At 55.1% G+C, this 17,749-nt stretch overlaps 1 protein-coding gene across 1 annotated transcript in view; it reads right to left on the bottom strand.

Moving 5' to 3' along the window:
* ZNF609 (zinc finger protein 609) overlaps window positions 1-3,366 on the bottom strand; it is a gene marked incomplete at both ends in the record, with an annotated part of 57,386 nt that extends 54,020 nt beyond the window's left edge. The window contains one exon of the mRNA XM_082005192.1: window positions 2,620-3,366. Coding sequence (XP_081861318.1) covers window positions 2,620-3,366 — 747 coding nt within the window. The remainder of the gene's footprint in view (window positions 1-2,619) is intronic.
* Window positions 3,367-17,749: the final 14,383 nt, after the last annotated feature.

Genomic DNA, 17,749 nt, shown 5'->3' with positions numbered 1-17,749 from the left:
CCACAGCTTCTCTGAACGACCCGTGCCAGTGTCTCACCACCCACACCATAAAAACATTTCTTCCTCATTGGGAATAAATTCCTCTTCATCTAGACCTACCCTCTTTCGGTTTAAAACCCTTGCCCCTTACCCTGGCACTGCAGGCCCTGCTCAAAGGTCTCTCTCCATCTTTACCATAAGCCCCCTTTAGATATTGAAAAGCCACAGCAAGGTCTCCCCAGAGCCTCTCCAACTGAACAGCCACAACTCTCTCAGCCTTTCTCCACAGCAGAGGTGTTCCAGCCCTCGGACCATTTGCACGGCCCTCCTCTGGACCTGCTCTAACAGGTCCATCTCTTTCTGGCACTGGGGACCTCAGAGCTGGACGCACAACTCCAGGTGAGGTCTCACCAGAGTGGAGTAGAGGCGGAGAGTCGCCTCCCTCCACCTGCCACATGCACTTCTTTTTATGCAGCCCAGGATACGACTGGCTTTCGGGGCTGCAAGGGCACAGTGATGGCTCATGCCCAGTTTGTCACCCATCAGTATCCCTACGTCTTTCTCGGCAGGGCTGCTCGCCATCCATTTACCCCCCCAGTCTGCGCTGATGGTGGGGATTGCTCCGACCCAGGTGCAGGACCTTGCACGTGGCCTGGTTGAACCTCATGAGATTCAGATGGGCCCACTCCTCAAGCCTATCAAGGACCATGACGTTTGGTCCCTGTCTTCATAATCCCCACCTCGCTTCGTAATTTCTACCTGCAGAGGGTTTCTGCAGCTAAATCAGTGAAAGAAATAAATCTTAATAGTGAATAAAAGAGGAAAAGCCATGCAGGGTATGACCAAAGGTCCAGCCAGCAACCGTGCTGGCTTTGAGAGCAGCCAGCAGCAGATGGCTATGAAGGAACGTAACAGCCAAGCACACTGAGATACCTTCCAAACTACTTCCCAAGCTCCAGCCCTCTTTGAGCTTTTCCCAAGCCAAAGATGTTGCCCCGTACATCCCTCCACAAACGCACCCAGGTGCCCCAGAACATGGGTGAACTTTCAGCTTACACAGCTTTTTGCAGCAGCATTCAAGTCCATCATGCAAAAGATCATCTGCTCCTCGGCCCAGTTTCATTCACCTTGGTTCTGCTGCCAGAAAAGCCAAGGAAACACGACGCCATCTCCATGCCACTCCTTAATTTTACAGACTTCAGCCGCCCGCCCCAGGAGCCTTCTTCCCAAGCAGAGGAAGCACCGACCTGCTTAGCAGCTCCTCTCACAGAGCCGACCCATGACCAACCATCCCCACCAGTCTTCTCTCCATATTTCCATGCTCTGCACTACCTTTTTGTAGATGGAAAAAAAAAATCTCCCCAACATCTCACTGGTCTCAGCAACTCTCCCAAATCCAGTGATCCCCGTGTCAAAGCAGAAATCTTCCTTAGGAGCTGCTGGCCACAAGCACAGCAACGCACACCTGATGCTCTCCCGACACCCCAGCACGTGTTGATGGCAACGGGCAGGCACACACTGGTGATGCTCACCCCGTGCACGGCAAACACACGGCTTTGCAGGCACAGACCGGTGACACCACACACGCAGCTACTGCGGAGGAGCTTCTGCTCCAAGCGTGAAGAGCTCCACAAACTCGAAGTCTCCCCCCATCCGCCCACAGAAATCACATCAGTCGCTGTGATTACTAAGACACAAGCTAACTCAGCTGCCACTCCAGAGGCTGTATCCAGAAACGGCTGCGCAGCCACCCAGAGCCAAACGCCACTTGGACAGACAGACGGCTGTTCACCCCGTCAGCCACACACCACTGGCTTTTCGTGCCCCCGGTGATCTTGAAGAGCAGCTTCACCGGCTCAGCATCACTGCTGCGCGTTAGAGGAGGAGCAACACGTAAAAAATCACCCACCGCAACCCGCCAGCCCGAGGCTGATCGTCACCACAAGTGGGACAAAGCCCACATACCAATGGCAGACCAAGAAACGAGGTGGTAACTCCTGTCAACCCTGCACCTGGTGCTTGCTGGCACATGCACGCAGATCCCACATTTACTAAGACGTTAAGGTCTCCTTCTCTGCAAATGATGCAACCAGAGAGAAATCAATTCCTCCAGGAGACGCAGGGAGCTTTGACACGCAAGGGGAAGCCAGAGCATGGCAGCCAACAGACACTGCCTTGTCCTGTCAAGAGCTGGAGTGGGCACAGGACCGGGACATCCCCTTCACCACCAGCCTGGGCTTCTCTCACAGAGTGATCGGAGCTGGGGAGGCTTGGACCTGCTCAGCAGAGCTGCAGCGCTGAAGAAACCAAATCCCCGGGGGCACGGCAGGACGGTACCCTGACGCACGGTGACTGCAGGCGATTTGCTGGTGCACGGTTCAAAGAAGCCAGGCACGGCTTGACCGGTGCCCTCCCATCACCGTGTCCAGACCCTGGCACAGCACATGGCCAAACCGTCTTCGCGCCAGAACCAAGAGGCACCAGCCATACATCAGTGCTGGCCCCCAACAGCACAAGACACATGGTCCCACTATAAGCTCCTGCTCCCTCGTCACCCACAGCGGCAGGTCCCAGCACAGGAGCAACCGCCAGAGCCGAGCGGCAATGCCACCTCCCCCTGCACCCTGACACCTTTCTTACCTTCTCCGACTTGACCTTTTTCAGCTGCCGGCACTCACTTTCCCCATCCTCCAGCTCCGACTTAACTCCCAAGGGATTAAGCGCAGCTCCCGTGTCAATAGCTATACTCCCAAGCTGCTCGGCAGCAGCAGGCTCTGTCCCCTGGCCCCCATCATACTGTCCCACCCTCACGGCCAGGGCCAGGGGCTGCAGCACGCTGGGCTCCTTCTCCGCCACAGCCCCCGCACCCTCACTCCTTTCCTTCTTGCTTTTGGATGAGCCGCCTTCCTTCTCCTTCTTGGAGCCAGCCACGCTGCGAGATGCCTTGGCTGATTTCTCCGAGCCCTTCGGGGTGACGGCAGGCACCAAGCCGCCTGAGTTCGCGCCGTCCCCAGAGCGTCCTTGAGCCTCCTTCTTGCCACCAGCTCCCTCGCTGGGAGTGAACAAGGAGGTCCCCGGGGTTGGCTTGCCACTGTCCTTACCACTCTTGCTCCTTTTTGACTTGGATTTGCCCTCTTTGCCCTGCGGGCCTGGCACCGGGCTCACAAACTTGATGTTATCCGGTAGGGTTGCCACCGCGTTGGGTGCCGGCAGCCCCACCTCTTTGGAGCCCGACATTTCCAATTTCTGCTGATCCTTCTCCAAATCAGCGTCCAGGTCAATGATGAGATTCCCTACGCCAATGTCCCACTCATCCCCACTGTCGTACGTCTCAACCGGGTTCGCATCGATTCCTTTCCCTCCGGAAGCTCCGCTGCTCAAGGACATCTTAGAGTTAACGGCCCCTCACAGTTCAAGGCTCTTCCCTGCCTCCACGCCCTGGGGGTCGCCTACGTCCTCGGGGGGCTTCCAGCGGTCGGGGTCTGCCCAGGTGACGGCATCGCTGCTGGAAGGGAGAGCAAAGAGAACAGTGTTACACACACAGAGCCCCAGGCAGGCAGATCTGCCTTCCTCTGCAGCCACATGCGCAGGCAAGAGAGGTCCTGGGTAGGGTGAAAAGCCCCCAACCTCCCAAATCCCCCACTGCACGACACGAGGCAGCATCCTCCTGCCACCCCCCCCGGACTGGGGGCTGCTCCTCGGCCATCCCTGCAGCAGCAGCCATCTGGCACCAGTCCCTCGATCAATACTGGCCCTGGCAGGTCACAGCTCTCCGCTCCAACAAGACATTACTCACACATTTCCCCGCTCGCCATTTCCCTCTGAATTATCGAGTGCTGCCCCTGGGAGGGAGGATTGATTCCTCTCCTGCCGATGCCACCCGGGGGGAAGGCTCCTCTCCACGCCAGCCTTGCTGCGAGGGACGAGAGCCACTCGCCGGGGAAGTCAAGTGCCTCGGCAGGAAATAAATCCCGAGCTTCAGAGCGCCTGCCGCACTTGGACGCATCAGAGCGGTCGCCGAAGGCCAAACGGCAGCAGGAAGCTCCGGGTTTCCATCCCGCACCTCCAGGCAGCACAACACGGCACCCGGCTTTAGGACATTAAACCACCATCACCTCCAGCACGACGAGCCACCCGGCAGGCTTCGAACGATGGGAAACCAAGGCACGGTTACCTGGTCTTAACTGGGAAGAGAGGGATCGGTTGTACCGGCCCACACCATGGCCAACCCTGGCTAGCCCAAAATTTCTCCTCCTGGCACCCCAGCCCCTCGCCCTCCCTGATCTCAGATGCATTCTACGCTGCCCCAAGCCCAGAGGCAGTGGTGGGGTGTGGGGAACAAAAAGAAGGAAAAAAAAAAGACAAAAAAAAAAAAGACACCCACATGCAACTCGAAAAAGCGGAGTCACTGGCTGAGATTAGCTTGTGGCAATTACACTGACGAGACATAATTAACACATGAAACAGCTTCTTCCCAGCAGCCACCCGGCCAGCTACTCGGCCCCAGCCACCCGCTGCCCAGACATCTTCAGAAATCCTTGACCACCCATTTGGGCAAAGCTCCTCTCTAGCAGCGCTGTCCTCCTCTTCCCCGCTGAGCTCCAGGCCTGCTGGCTCCTGGTACTATTTACGGGCAACACTTCAAACACAGGTGACTTAAAGAGAAAGGAGAAGGGGGGGGGGAAAAAAAAAAAAAACCACCAACCCACACACGCACAAATTTCTTCAAACCCCAGCAGGCAGGAGCCTGGAAAGCAGCTTCATGGTGCGTTTCCAGAGATGCAAACACTGTAAAAATGCCAGGGATTCTTTCATCAGACAGGCTGCCGCAGCCAGACCATTTTCCATCTGCTCCCCACAGCATCCTCAGCTCTGTATAGCTAATAACCCGCTCTCTGACAGGTCATTACGGAGATTTTTAACCCCAGGAGCCAGGGGCTAGCATGCAAGCTGGAAATGAAAAGCACTGACCTCTCATTTCAGCGGCAGAGAAAGTGCCGAATCAGGAGATCACTTTGTGCACCGGAGTCGCTAACGGCTTCCCAAAGCCGCCCTGCATGTTTCTACTGCTGCCGCCGCCTCCTCCTCTTCCGCCTCCCGCTCCCCAGACCCAAGCTGGGCCATCCAGCCCGACCCCACAGACCTGCCTCTCCGAAGCCCCTCTCCGAGCCACCAATGGGGCCGGCAATCAGCAGCAACCATCTCATCTCTGCACGGCGCAGACCTCCCCGGCCGGCGCGCCTTGCCGCAAACAGCTCCCTTTGTGCCACGGATCCGCAGCGATTCCTTTGTCCGGATGGGCAAAGCCGGTACCAAGGTGGATGAACCAGATTTTTAGCTGGCAACAGCCCCTTCCTGGCCCAAAGTCAAGGCACAGCGTCCAGCCACAACCCCGCCGGACAGGGCATGGGAACACGGTGCTCCTACGCAGGACCAACACACACGAGTTACTGGGAGAGGACGAGGCTCAGCCTCCAACTCTGAGAGCTGCCCACTCAAGGCTGGAGCATGCAAAGGGCCACGGCCAGCTCATATCGGAGGGACAAACGGACAAGGATCTGGCCTCGCAGTTGCAGGAAGGCAACGGACAATCCGCAGGGTTGCATTGCGACAGGCACAGCATCACCTGCTCCACGCCGCCGGCTTGGCTGGCTCTCAGCTCACACTGGGGAACTCACCTTGCTGTTTTAAGTGTGCATATATACATGCACGCACACAGAGATGTAAATATTATTTATATACATGAAATAAGGAGAGCAGATGAGCAGGACTTTGGTCTGAAACTATGCAAACAGCAGCAGCATTTGCCAAGTCCTACCACAACAAAAGGAAGAAGGAGCCCAGAAGTCCGCTGGGTCCCTGGCGATTAGAGAGCCAGGAACAATCAAAGGTTTAGAAAACAAGAGGAGAAAAAACATTCACCCTACGGAGGAGGCGTCGAGGGAGCCCGAGCTCTGCTAACGCAGAGGGAAGGGAACCGCAAACAGGATGGACGAGAATAGGCTGGCTTTGCAAGAGCGGAGGAAAGGCACGTCGTGCCGAGAGCGGGGCAGGGAGCTTGAGATGTGCCACCGCGGGAAGAGGGATCGGGGCAGGACCGGCCCTTTCCAGCCTGGGGCTGAAGGCTAGGACCCCGGTATGCGATCTGGGGGGGATCGCCCGGACGTCATCCGTGGCACGTGGCTCTGAAGCATTTCCTGCAGCTCAAACACCCCTTCCCCAAAATTCCCATCCCGATTCCCCACTTCTCTTCTCCAAAGTGCCACTCTCTGAAGCCGGAGGAGCTTTTCTGGTCCCTCTCCCTAGCAAGACCCCCAGGGACCCCCGACCTGCCACACGGTCACTATTTCAGGCAGACAGGAATCCCTGGCTACTGCAGCCCACGGCCCAGAGCAGGGGGTCCCTTTCCCACCACCTGGTTTGCCCAAGCTGGAGAAGCACTGGGTGCTATCCAGATCCTCCCCGCTCTCCTGCCAGGGGGAGTAAAGCCACCACGAATCACGGTGTCTCAGAAAACAGACCGAGGAGATTGATTCACCTATAAACATGTCCTTCCCCCTTACCTCCTGCCATCGCAGGATTGATCCCCGCGCAACATGAAAAGCATGTGCTCACTTGTTGGCCTGGAGACCTGCCAACAAAGCGTTTTAAGAGCAGTCCTGGAGCGCAGATCCTATAAGGAGACAGCTTTCTGCTTGGGAATGCTGCACACACACAGCACCAGACATGAATAATTCAGCTCCATTAGGTGCCGAGACCTCTACAATCCGCATCTACGGGCTGGGAAGGAGCCAACCATATTAAGAAACAAACCTGAAAGTTCACTTTCGGAGCTGCAAACACACCTAGAGAAAGCTATTCAAACAGAACAGCTCATCTTCAAACGGGGAGCGAGGAAACCGCACGAGCCCCCGGCTCTTTGTGCTAAAACATGCGCAGGATGCTGGGCAGCAAAGCCGTCGAGCCCGCGCCGCACCGGCTTTCTCTACGAGTTACCGGAGGCCAAGAAACCAAAGCGGGGAAGGACTGAATGCCCAAGGGTGGTGAGATGCAGGAGAAAGCTCTTCTCCTGGCAACAATCAGCCCACACGTAGGGAGACTGTCTCATACCCATGTGCTCCAGCCTGCAGCGCTCCAGGATCAGCCTCTGGTGGCTTCCAGACATGACCGACTGCAATTTTCACCCTGATTAACTTTCAGGAATGCCCGCAAGAAGGAGCGGCAAAGACGACAGCGGGGGGGGGGGGGGGGGGGGGGTGGAGAAAAAGAAGGAAAAAAATCTCCAGGACACGGTGTTTCCTCCGGCGGGGCACAAGGCAGGGAGCAGACTGTTTCGCCGAGACGCTTGCCCCAGCTAGGAGCGACCCTGGAGAGCAAACAGACCCCTCTGCTCCCTCCCGGGGGATGCAAAGGGAGCACCGGCAGCCGGGGGAGAGCATCCATGGGAGAGACGCCGGCCCCTCCCACTTGCCACCCCGAAGGGCTCCCCACAAGCCCCCAGCCCCGCTCTGCCGAGGCAGCAGCACGAGGGGCCGCGGTGCCGAGGCCCTTCCTCCCACCGCTGGCAGCCAGCCGGCAGCTCTCCCCATACGCTGCCTCCGCACAAGATCCCTTTTTGTTTCCTTTTACGACTAAAGAAACTCGGGGCGAGGCGGGGGGGAAACACGCCTGCCTTTCCCGAGCTGCCGCGCTCGCTCCCCGCTCGGCTCCTACCACCGCGTTTGTAATCCCCCAGCTGGGCTTGTTTGGGTTGGATTTTTGTTAAGTAACTCCCATGTCTTTTCTGCAGATTTCTTTTTAAGATGTTCCCCTCTCTCCCCGCCCCCTCTCTCTAGAGATGGGGGAGAAAAAAAAAAAAAGAGAGAGAAAAAAAGAGAAATGTTGAATGCGAGCCAGCTGGCACGCACAAGAGGAGACGGAGAAATCTGCACAAAGGAGCTTCCTCACTCACTTGCTGCTTTCAGCTCAAGAAATCACGCAGGGGAGGAGGGTTTGCTCTCCCCATACATCAGTCAAGCCGTAGCAGACAAAGGAGATTTACCACGACACCCTCCAGAACTGCCACCCAACAGGGGCAGGATCCCTCAATCGCCTTCGCCCGGCGGGAGTCCGAGCTGTTGCAAAACACGCCAAGGCGCAGAGCTTCAAAACAAGCTGTTCAATGTGGAATTAAGTAAGATTTTGAATGGAGGAGCTGCGCTCCCGCCTCCTCGCTCGCACAAGGCGCTGGGAGAACTTCGGTGGCTCTCGGGGCTGAGCAGGATGGTGCCGGCAAGCTGCCAGGAGGGAGAAGGCTGAACCCAATTTGAATAAAATGGAGCCACCCTTCTTTTTTTAATATGGAGGTGCACCAGACCAAGACTACATCTTCCAGCATGCACTGCAGCTGGAGCGCCCAGGGAGCCATCGAGAAACTTATGCCGGGACTCCAAGTTTCCGCAGGCTGTGCCTTGACACTGGAGATGAACCTGACACAGGGCAGCGCTCAAGTCATGAGTCATTTGTTGGCATTCTTGAGAAAAGCCTGAAATATTTCAGTCCAGGCATCACAAAAGCAGGATGGATGAGGTCATTGGAAGAGGCTGGAGACAGAGGAAGGTGGGCGAGGTTAGCAAAGACCTCCTCAGCGCAGGGGTGGCCAGGCAATCACTCTACCTGGTGCAAAGCTCAGGAGATTTATCAGTTACAACACCCACCTGCTACCAAATACACACTCAAGCGTCAACTTCACATTCATCATCAGTCAAAAGATGCATCTCGGATCAAAACTCAACATCACATCCACCCCCATCCACTCGTGACCTTAAAACACGACCTTTATGGCAACGTTCAGCAAGACTACAGGCACACAAAGAAGCGCAACAAAACTGTAAATACAAGATAAGGGCACATGGTGCCAGATCTCAACCTGGCTGTGTTTTCTTCAAACACTTCACCAGATTAGCTAAAACTCAGCGTTTGCTTCTTATTGACACTTCTTTAACCCTGATGCCAAACAGGCATTGAGGAAACACTCGATCTAGGGCTGAAAAATCCCATTCTTCAACATAGCTTGATAGCAAAGGCACCCTGGGCAGACCCCCTCACTTCCCTCAACTCCCATCAAGCCAAACATATCACCAATACACGAGGCACACAAAAAGGGGAAAAATGAAAAGGAAGGAACATTTCAGGCTTTTATATCGCAAAACGGAGAAAACTGGAAAAAGTTCCTCTTTAATCCTCCCATCACTCTTAGAATTGTCATCACCAAAGTCCCAATTTTTCATTTGTTCATGCCTCAAGAGCCCACAGCTCTTCAGATTTACAATTACTAGATTTTGATGCCTCTCAACCCTGGCACTTTTTTCAAGCTACCTGCCTCTGTACTGAATAAAACGCGACTCAGATTTCCTCCACCAACACATGGGGAAGTCCAGAGCCTCGTATTTCAAGAAAAGTAATCGTGAAACATCACTCGAGGTCCTCAGCTCAAGCAGAAGGCACATCAATACCTACAGGCCCACACGAAGGCACCAAATGTCATTTCATTTCATTCCCATGAAGGACAGCAGGCAAACGTCACCTTCTCTATACCCTGACTTGCTCTCTGCTGAATCGCGCTGCTGGTAGGAAGCTGAACAAGCACCATCATTACACACAAGCGTGAACGTATGCGTCAACACAACTCAAGTCATAGAACCATAGAGCAGACCAGGTTGGCAGGGACCTTGAAAGATCACCTAGTCCAACCTTTCATGGGAAAGGGAGCCCTGATGAGATTATCTACCACTCTGTCCATTCGCATCTTGAAAACCTCCAGCGATGGGGACTCTACCATGTCCCTGAGGAGGCTGTTTCAGTGAATGACTGTTCTTGCTGTAAAAAATTTCTTTCTTCTGTTAAGATGAAACCTCTTCTGGTACAACTTGTATCCATTGCCCCTTGACTTCTCTGTGTGGTTCCTTCTGAAAAGAGAGCCTGTGTCCTCTTTGTAGCTGCCTTTTAAGTCCAGTGACTTACCCGCGCGCACAGCCTTCCCATGGAGGGCTGATAGACCTCCTGCTGAGCAGGAGCGAGGTTTGCAGGAAGGGTCACCAGCGAACCTTTATGCAGCAGCACAGACTAGAGGAGCATCAAGGACAGCTAGGGAAGACGAGAGCCATGCCAGCGCTTCATTACGACTCTCATGTCACCATCCCATGCGAGGCACATCACCTTCCCAAGCCTCTGCTGTGGAGATGAGCAGGTAGCAGCAAGGCTCAGGCTTGGCTGTTCCTCTGGACACTGGCTGGACTGTAACCTGCTCATTCAAAAACACCAGGCTAGACTTCTTCCAGCAAGCATGACCTTGCAGACTTCAAAATCTCTGGCAGCTGAAAATGGCCAAGAGCTTTCTCAGCAACCCAGGCACTCAGATCCACATCCATAAACATAAACTAGTGCCCAGCGCTCTTAACATTCCGCTGTACTGGGAAAAAGGAATTGAAAAACCCACACGCATGGGAGAAAAAGCATTTGGTGGGTAAAACAACAGAGCCAACTTCCTTCCTGCAAGCTCAGCTCTCCGATCTCTCCTGAATTAGGGATGCCAAACAGGGATTTACCCTTCCCCATTGTGTCTGCACACTGGAAGACACCACCATGTAACCACCGTGCCCAGACCTGCACGCGATGGTTTAACAATAACTAGAATTAGAGCCCATCTTCACCCAAAACCTGCACCCCCAGGATCGCCCCACGATTCCCCACGTGCCACCCTGCGTGACTGCGGGTGTCACGGCGTCACCAGCACGTGGCACCCAGCGAATGCCCAGCAGGCACAGGCAGCGCCGCGGGAGCAGAGAGGCATCACCATGGGGTTTGGCTGCGGAAGGCTGACACACGGACTGTTGGCAGCTACATGGTGGCAAAAGCAAAAAGCAACCCTGTGAGCAATAACCGGCCAGGATTAACTCGGAAGCACTTCAGATGAGTCTAAGCCAGACAAGCCAGCGCGCTACGGCTCATTGGAGGAGCTGCCGGCAGCACCAGCCACGGCCCGGGTCCTCTCCTACCACCGCAACGACCGTTCTTGTTGAACCCAGCCAGCCATGCTGCTGCTGGCTATTGCCAAAAATAACACTAAACACTGAAAACAGGACATCTGAGCAAATCTGTTTGGCACTGAGCTCTGCACTGCGATGCTTCCCATAGGGACATACGAAATGAACCTTGGGGCTGAGCCTCCTTCGAGCAGAGAGCTGGTCTCCACTGGGAAAGTAGAGCAGCAACCAGTCTGGTTACACCCTTGCTAACCCCAGTTCAGAAGCAAACTGATTTATGAGAGCCTTAAAGAGATCTGAATCGGTGGCCTGTCCTCACACACAACCTAGAAGCGGGTAGAGAACGTGTAAAAATAACCAAAAAGGCTTACAAATTTCAGATAAAGCTCTGTGCAGTCTGGAAGACTGCCAGCAGCCTGAGAAAGTCAGCAGTGAGAGGAAGCAGCAAGATGGATGTGACCAGGAAAGATCCCCAAAGCATCAGTCACAGAGATGGGAAGAAAGAAGAGCTGGCGAAGACCAAAGGCAACCAATGGGCATAAATAACTGCTGAAGTTAAGTGCTGGAAAAAAGGAGCTCGCCCTTTTCCCCCTGCTCACCCAGCGCCATCAGCAGGGTTGCAGAAAGGCACCTGCAGTTTTGGCAGCAGCCTGAGCTCCTGAGCGTTGGTGGGAGCAGAGCGGGCGCCTCTGAACCGGCCATTTGTACCCTTCCCTTACGGGCTTGGGAGGCTCTGCAGCTCGCTCTCAACCACCCCAGTATCCCTGCCGTCCCCCAACCCCATGGCAGTCCCAGTCCCAAGCTGGGGCTCCCGTGGTTGCAGCCACAGGTTTCCAACGAGGATCACCCTCCACAGAGGTACAGCAGGAAACGGAAGCCACCGGCTGCGTTGGCAGACGCGGGGAGGGCTCCATGCCGAAGTCAAAGTCTCGTTTCTGTCTTCTCCATCCAAAGGAAGACCACCGGAGCGATCCCAGCTGAGTGATGCTCAGTTGAGCAGTGGCTCCCAGCAGGAGAGGGATAGGCACAGCGCAATTTGGAGAGGACTGACAGACGCTTGCTTGCTCCCAGAGAAGGGAGAGCTTCTGGGCTTCATTTTTTCTTTTAGGAGACAAGCACGCAGGCAGCCTTGGCCGTTTCCCAGGCTTCAGAAGGGGACAAACATCTCTCCGCCGCTCCTAACCACTTCACCTATTAATGCCTTTAATTCCCTTCATTCAATAACCAATTAGGGCACCTTGGCTACACGAGCTAAGGCTTCATTTGCAGCAGAGGACCGTACGTGCAGCTGTAATCTCTCTTGCTGTCAAGCCATCAGCCTGGGAACACTTTGGGAAAAATCAACCAGACTGCAAAGTAAAGGAGGAGGGACGGCGTACGCAGACAGGGACAAATGCAAGCACAGCGAGTACCACACCAAGAAATCCCTTTTTTTTTTTTTTAATTTCCCGGGAGGGTTAATAAATAGGTGTATTTCACAGATTAATAAAGCACATTTGCAAAGAGATGATATACATCAGAAAGTTGCTAATTCACGCTAATGACCCATTGCAAATTGCCGAATTTTGTGAATTAGCCAGCATGTAACAGAACACAATAAAAACCAGCGAGAACCATGCATCAAAGTGTACTTGGCTTATTTTGGTAGTCGTAGCTCACTTTTAATTACTTGTGGCAGTAGGTACAGAGGAAAGGTACGGATTAGACATGAAACCCAGAAAGAAAATAAACAGGAGATCTTCAGGACCAGAGACTTCACCAAGGCATCCGCTACTAAACCTTTGGGGAAGGAGCACTAATTCTCCTGGAGATTTGCTTAGCAAGGCGCTACCTCTTCAATTGAATTCATGGTGGTTAACGTTAGCTAAGTCATTACACACCTCATTTTCACTCCTTTAAAAGCTGCAAGGCAGACTCCTCCGTAGCCACCTTTTCTCCCGTTGGAGAAGTACCGGGATAACTGCGAGCCAAATCTTTGGACTCGCTCGAGCCAGAAACGCTCTGTTTAATCAAAAGCACAAATGGGCTCAGAAAACGTATTAAAATCAAACTGCCTTGTTTTATTATCAGTAAATCGGCATAGCCACGCAAAGAGACGAGGTGTCGTACGTGATGCGGCACTGTACAAAGATGACATCCTCCCAGCCCTCAGAAGAGCAGCTGAGCAAGCCCAGGAACAGCTCGGAGGGAAAATCCGATGCCACAAAACCTTTCTGTGTCCACAATACAATCAGGGAAGGAGCAGCATAAAGGGACAACATTATCTCCCCTTTTTGTTTCTTTTCTTACTCCATAAACAAGGAAAACGAATTGTGGAAGTTGAGCATTTAACGTTTAAATAAAAAAAAAAAGAAAAAAATCAAGATTCTCCTAAAATTATCCTTATTCATCTACAAAAACGCACTCACATCCTTTTATACCCTCCCTCTATGCACACACTCCTCTTATGCAATACCTGAGCTCATGCTTAAGCACCTACATCAGTAGTTCTTGTGCATGTGAAGGACACCGAGCTGCAAAAGCAAAACAACCTCTTGGTTTCATCTCAAAAACTGATTTGTCACCAATAGCCAGAAGTGAAATAGGTGTTTCCTTTGAAGAAAGTATATAAATGAAAATAAATCTCACAAGCAACTAGAGCCACAGAGCAAGTTTCCCAGACAGGCTATTTTCTTTACCATAGGACCACTGGAACAAAACTTTACTCTTTCCTCTGACACCACGTTGCACCACAAGGCACTGATCCTCATTAGTGGGAAAGTGCATTTTCAATGCAACTGCGTGGCAAAAAAAGCCACGTCCCAGTGGGATCTTTTTTCTTCCCTTCCCGGAAACCAAGCAGCACCCTTTCCTCATCTGAGCCAACCTGGCACAGGGACGTGGAGCAGACAGGCTGCTGCTGCGGTGGCCAAAGCTCCGGTTCAGTAGCTACACGTGGTCACCAAGGAGCTCTCAGGGCAGCCACACGTTCTGAGCCGGCACATCTACCTACCCTTGATCTCTTACAAAAGACCCTTCACACCCAGATAACCTCCTCAACATACCCCTACATCCCCAAAACCCTGCTGGAGTCAGGCACCCCCACGCAACAGCATCATCCTCCCTCCGGCCGCTACCACCGCAGTGCAAGCGTCCCATTAAGACTTTCCCAAACGAGCGGATGAGTTCCGTGGGGAGGGGGCCAGCTCTCCCCATATCCGGACAGCCCACACACACTTGACCCGTGTCCACGATGCATCATAGGAGGCATCGCCAGAGAACTGCAGACAGCCCAGGCCATCTCCAGGTGCTTCGGGGACTCTGGTGCTTCTCAAAACATCCTTCTGCAAACCATCAGCTGCGAGGAAACACGGGGCAGCTTTAGGAACAGGCCTATGACCATAGGAGCCCAGAGGTTGGGGAGACATTGGTCTATATTCTGCAGCAAGCCTGCAAAGACAAACACAGACCTCACCCTGAACTTGGTGGGAAACCACCCCATCTCCTGCGGTCTACCCAAAGGCGATCCGCTCGCAGCGTTCACTGTGTACAAGCAACCAAGCACGGTTAAACTGTCACCAGCCCCAGCAAGGTCACCTGCGGCCTCACCTCCTTTCGGTACAAAGCTGGCACGTGACACGCTCCCCCACAAGCATCTGCCCGCTCGCTGCCTGCCCCTGGCAGGTCCCTGCCTCCAGCCGGGGAAGGCGGCCAGAAGCAGCGTCGACACTCAAAGGGTATTGCTGCGCAGGCACGCTGTCACACATCCCCGAAACAGCATACCTGGGACCATAAATACCATCTTATTTACATAATACTCCAGATAAAGGGGACAAAGAGGCTTACTGCGTTACATCTGGGACTACTATTGCATCAGCACCCAGAGGCCCTAATCCGAATGGGAGCCTCGCTGCGCGGGACGCAGTGGAACAGCAGCGAGATGCATCCCAGCTCCCAGGCCGTCCAAGGTCGAGAGCAACACGATATAGCCTAGCTCTTCCCCTTCCCTCCAGGAGCAAGCAGAGAAAGATGCCTTTTTGGGCATCCTGGTACACCCAGGAAATCTAGCATAAATCACAGTGTTGGGCATGACACGCGACTCTGGTCTCCAACTGCCTTTCTGTCACGGCTGAGCCCCCGCCACGGGTCTCCAACCTCTGTCACGGCATGGACACGACTCACGGACATCGACTTTGTTTTGGTAGGGACGCCCGCATGGAAGTGCTAGAAAGATGAGGCAGCTTCTGCTTTCCTTTAATTTATGCAATTACAATTAAAAAGATACCGTAAATATAATTTGGAGAGAAATTTCAATTCAACGTGGTTCGGTTCTCAAAGAGAATAAACCAGATGGAGCGAACTCTGACCCTTCCTTCTTGTTCATACATAATAAAGATACAGAAGCTGTTAGGTAGCTCCAACACAGCGTGAGAACTCCTCAACCGCCTTTAGGCTTCGCGTGTCCTTTCTTCCCGAAAAAGGCACGTTTTCAGCTGGCCTAACGATTTAAAGGGAAAAAAACTGCAGAGGCAGCAGAAGCAGACGCCCTGCCCGCCGACGTCCGACAAGTCGGGCGCGGCGCGTGCAAGGGGACTTTGCAACCTTGCAACTGCAGAGGGGGAGAGATTAGCTGCGGTTGCCACCCAGCCCGCAGCACGGGGCTGCACAAGATGGACAAATGTCCCTTATTTGCAGCAGCTCCTGCCCCTCCCCCCCCAAATAACACCTTTTCTGGCACACGCAGAGGACGCCACAATAAGACGTGGATTAGAAGACACCTACGTCCGTTTACGCGCACGCATCAGCCCCTCCGGCTAACAAGGGGCCTAACGGTGACTCACAAAACGCACAGTCCCTCCACTGGAAACCAAGTCCAAGTGCCCAGCTTGAAAGAAGAAAAAAACAAAAACCCCTGTCCTGGCCGTACTCAATTACAGATCATTACAACTTGCTTGATAATTAATTTCCTCTGGTGGCTCGAACTGGCTCAGAGCCCTTGTCCTGAACGCGAGGCCAGTTTAGGTGAAACATTAAATCCTTGTCCTTTTGCAGCACCGAGACGGCCGCACGCCTGGTGCTGCGCACGTCTCCCTTCTCCAGCGAGCTCTACCCCACAGGGAGAAGAGAAAACCTTGCTGGATGAACGAGGGTATAAAAGGGCAAGGATTTTTGTTTCCAGACCAAAACGGCTACAAAATAAAATTATTTCTGGTCAAGAGCTAATCAATAAAATAAGCTGACTGGATTTTTCAAGTGCCGTCCGTGTGCGGCCGTGGCCTGCCAACAAAGAGCTAGAAATGTGCAGCATAATCCTATGCCGGAGTCACCGCACAAAGCGTGGAAATAGGTTTTCCTGAGGATGTCCAGGCAAGGAAGGCTGCAAGCACCCATGCTGCCCCTCCACACGCCAGAGCCCAAAAGCCAGCATCCTTAATTCTTCGGGGGGGGGGAGGAATAGAGGGCCCGTGAGCTCTTCGGTGCGTTTCTCCTCCAAGGGAAAGGGCCTTCCCAGAACGGGGAGAAAAAGGGAAGAAAAAAGGCGGCTGCTGGGAGATGGAGGGGAGCCAAGTCTCGCAGACCAGACCTGAACCTGTGACCTTCCCCGTGTACACAACGGGCGGGAGAGCTTCACGCCTCCGCTCCGCCCGCCGAAACCCACAGCCGTCGCGGGACGCCTCGCCGCCAGCGCAGCCACGTTGTCACTCGTGGTGTCACCCCCTGCCCCGGGGTTCGGCCCCACACGCCGGCCCTCGCGAGCGAGGCTCCGAAACGCTCAGCGCGGGGGCTCAAAGGACAGACGCTCGTCCTGCGGCACAGGGTCACCGTCACGCAGGGGCCCCCACAGGCCCCCTCCAAAGCGCAGCGGAGCCGGGGCTGGAGCCCGGCTCCCACCGTTTGCCCCCCCAGAACACAGACAACGCGCGCTCGCTAAAATGCCTTTGGGAAAATTTAATCTTCCGGGATTTGGGCCGAGAGCCCCCCAGGAGGGGCCGCATCGCCCCCCCAAGCACCCCAAAAGGGCTGGGGTGCGACGGCCCAGAGGAACCAGCCCTCCCGGGGCCCCGCCGGTCCCCGTGCCCCCCAAACGCTGCCTGCACAGAGCCGGAGGGGGAAGAAGAGAGGGGCACCCCACACCCCCCCAGGGTCACAGCTGCCCCCTCGGGAACCGCATCCCTGCATCCTGCCACTACCCCAGACCCAGTGCCGGGACACATCGACACATCGTCCCCCCCCTCACAAGGGATCCCCCCCCCCGCAGCCGTGGGGGCTTCGTGACACCCCCCACGCACCCATGGCGGTGGGACACGCGAGGAACGGGCCCCTAACTGCCCCCCCCCCGCAGCTGGGGTGAGATCGGCACCCCCCATCGCCCAGCCCGGGGGGGTGGGGCACAGCCCGGGGGGACCCGCAGGCCCAACTGCCCCGTGGGTGCCCCCGGCCTCCCCAGCCCCCCAGCCGCGGAGAAGGTGACCCCGCAGCCCTGGGGGCACGCGACCCTCACAGGCCGCAACACCCGGGTGGGGGGGCGGTCCCCAGCGGTCACGGAGGGACATCCACGCACCACGGGAGAGGGCCTGAACCGGGCGGGGGGGGGGCTCAAAGGCCAGGGGCTGGGGGGGGTGTCCCGGCACCAACGGCCGCGGGGGAAGGCCCCAACGGCCACCGGGGAGGGAACCCGGGCCACAACGGTCGCAGCGGGGGGGCCGAGGCCAGGCCCAACGGCTGTGGGGGAGCCCTAACCGACGCCTCCCCGCACACACACCCCG

The sequence above is a fragment of the Phaethon aethereus genome, assembly GCF_964289735.1.
Source record: "Phaethon aethereus genome assembly, chromosome: 12".
Classification (NCBI taxonomy): domain Eukaryota; kingdom Metazoa; phylum Chordata; class Aves; order Phaethontiformes; family Phaethontidae; genus Phaethon; species Phaethon aethereus.
This window is presented reverse-complemented; position numbering and strand designations above follow the sequence as displayed.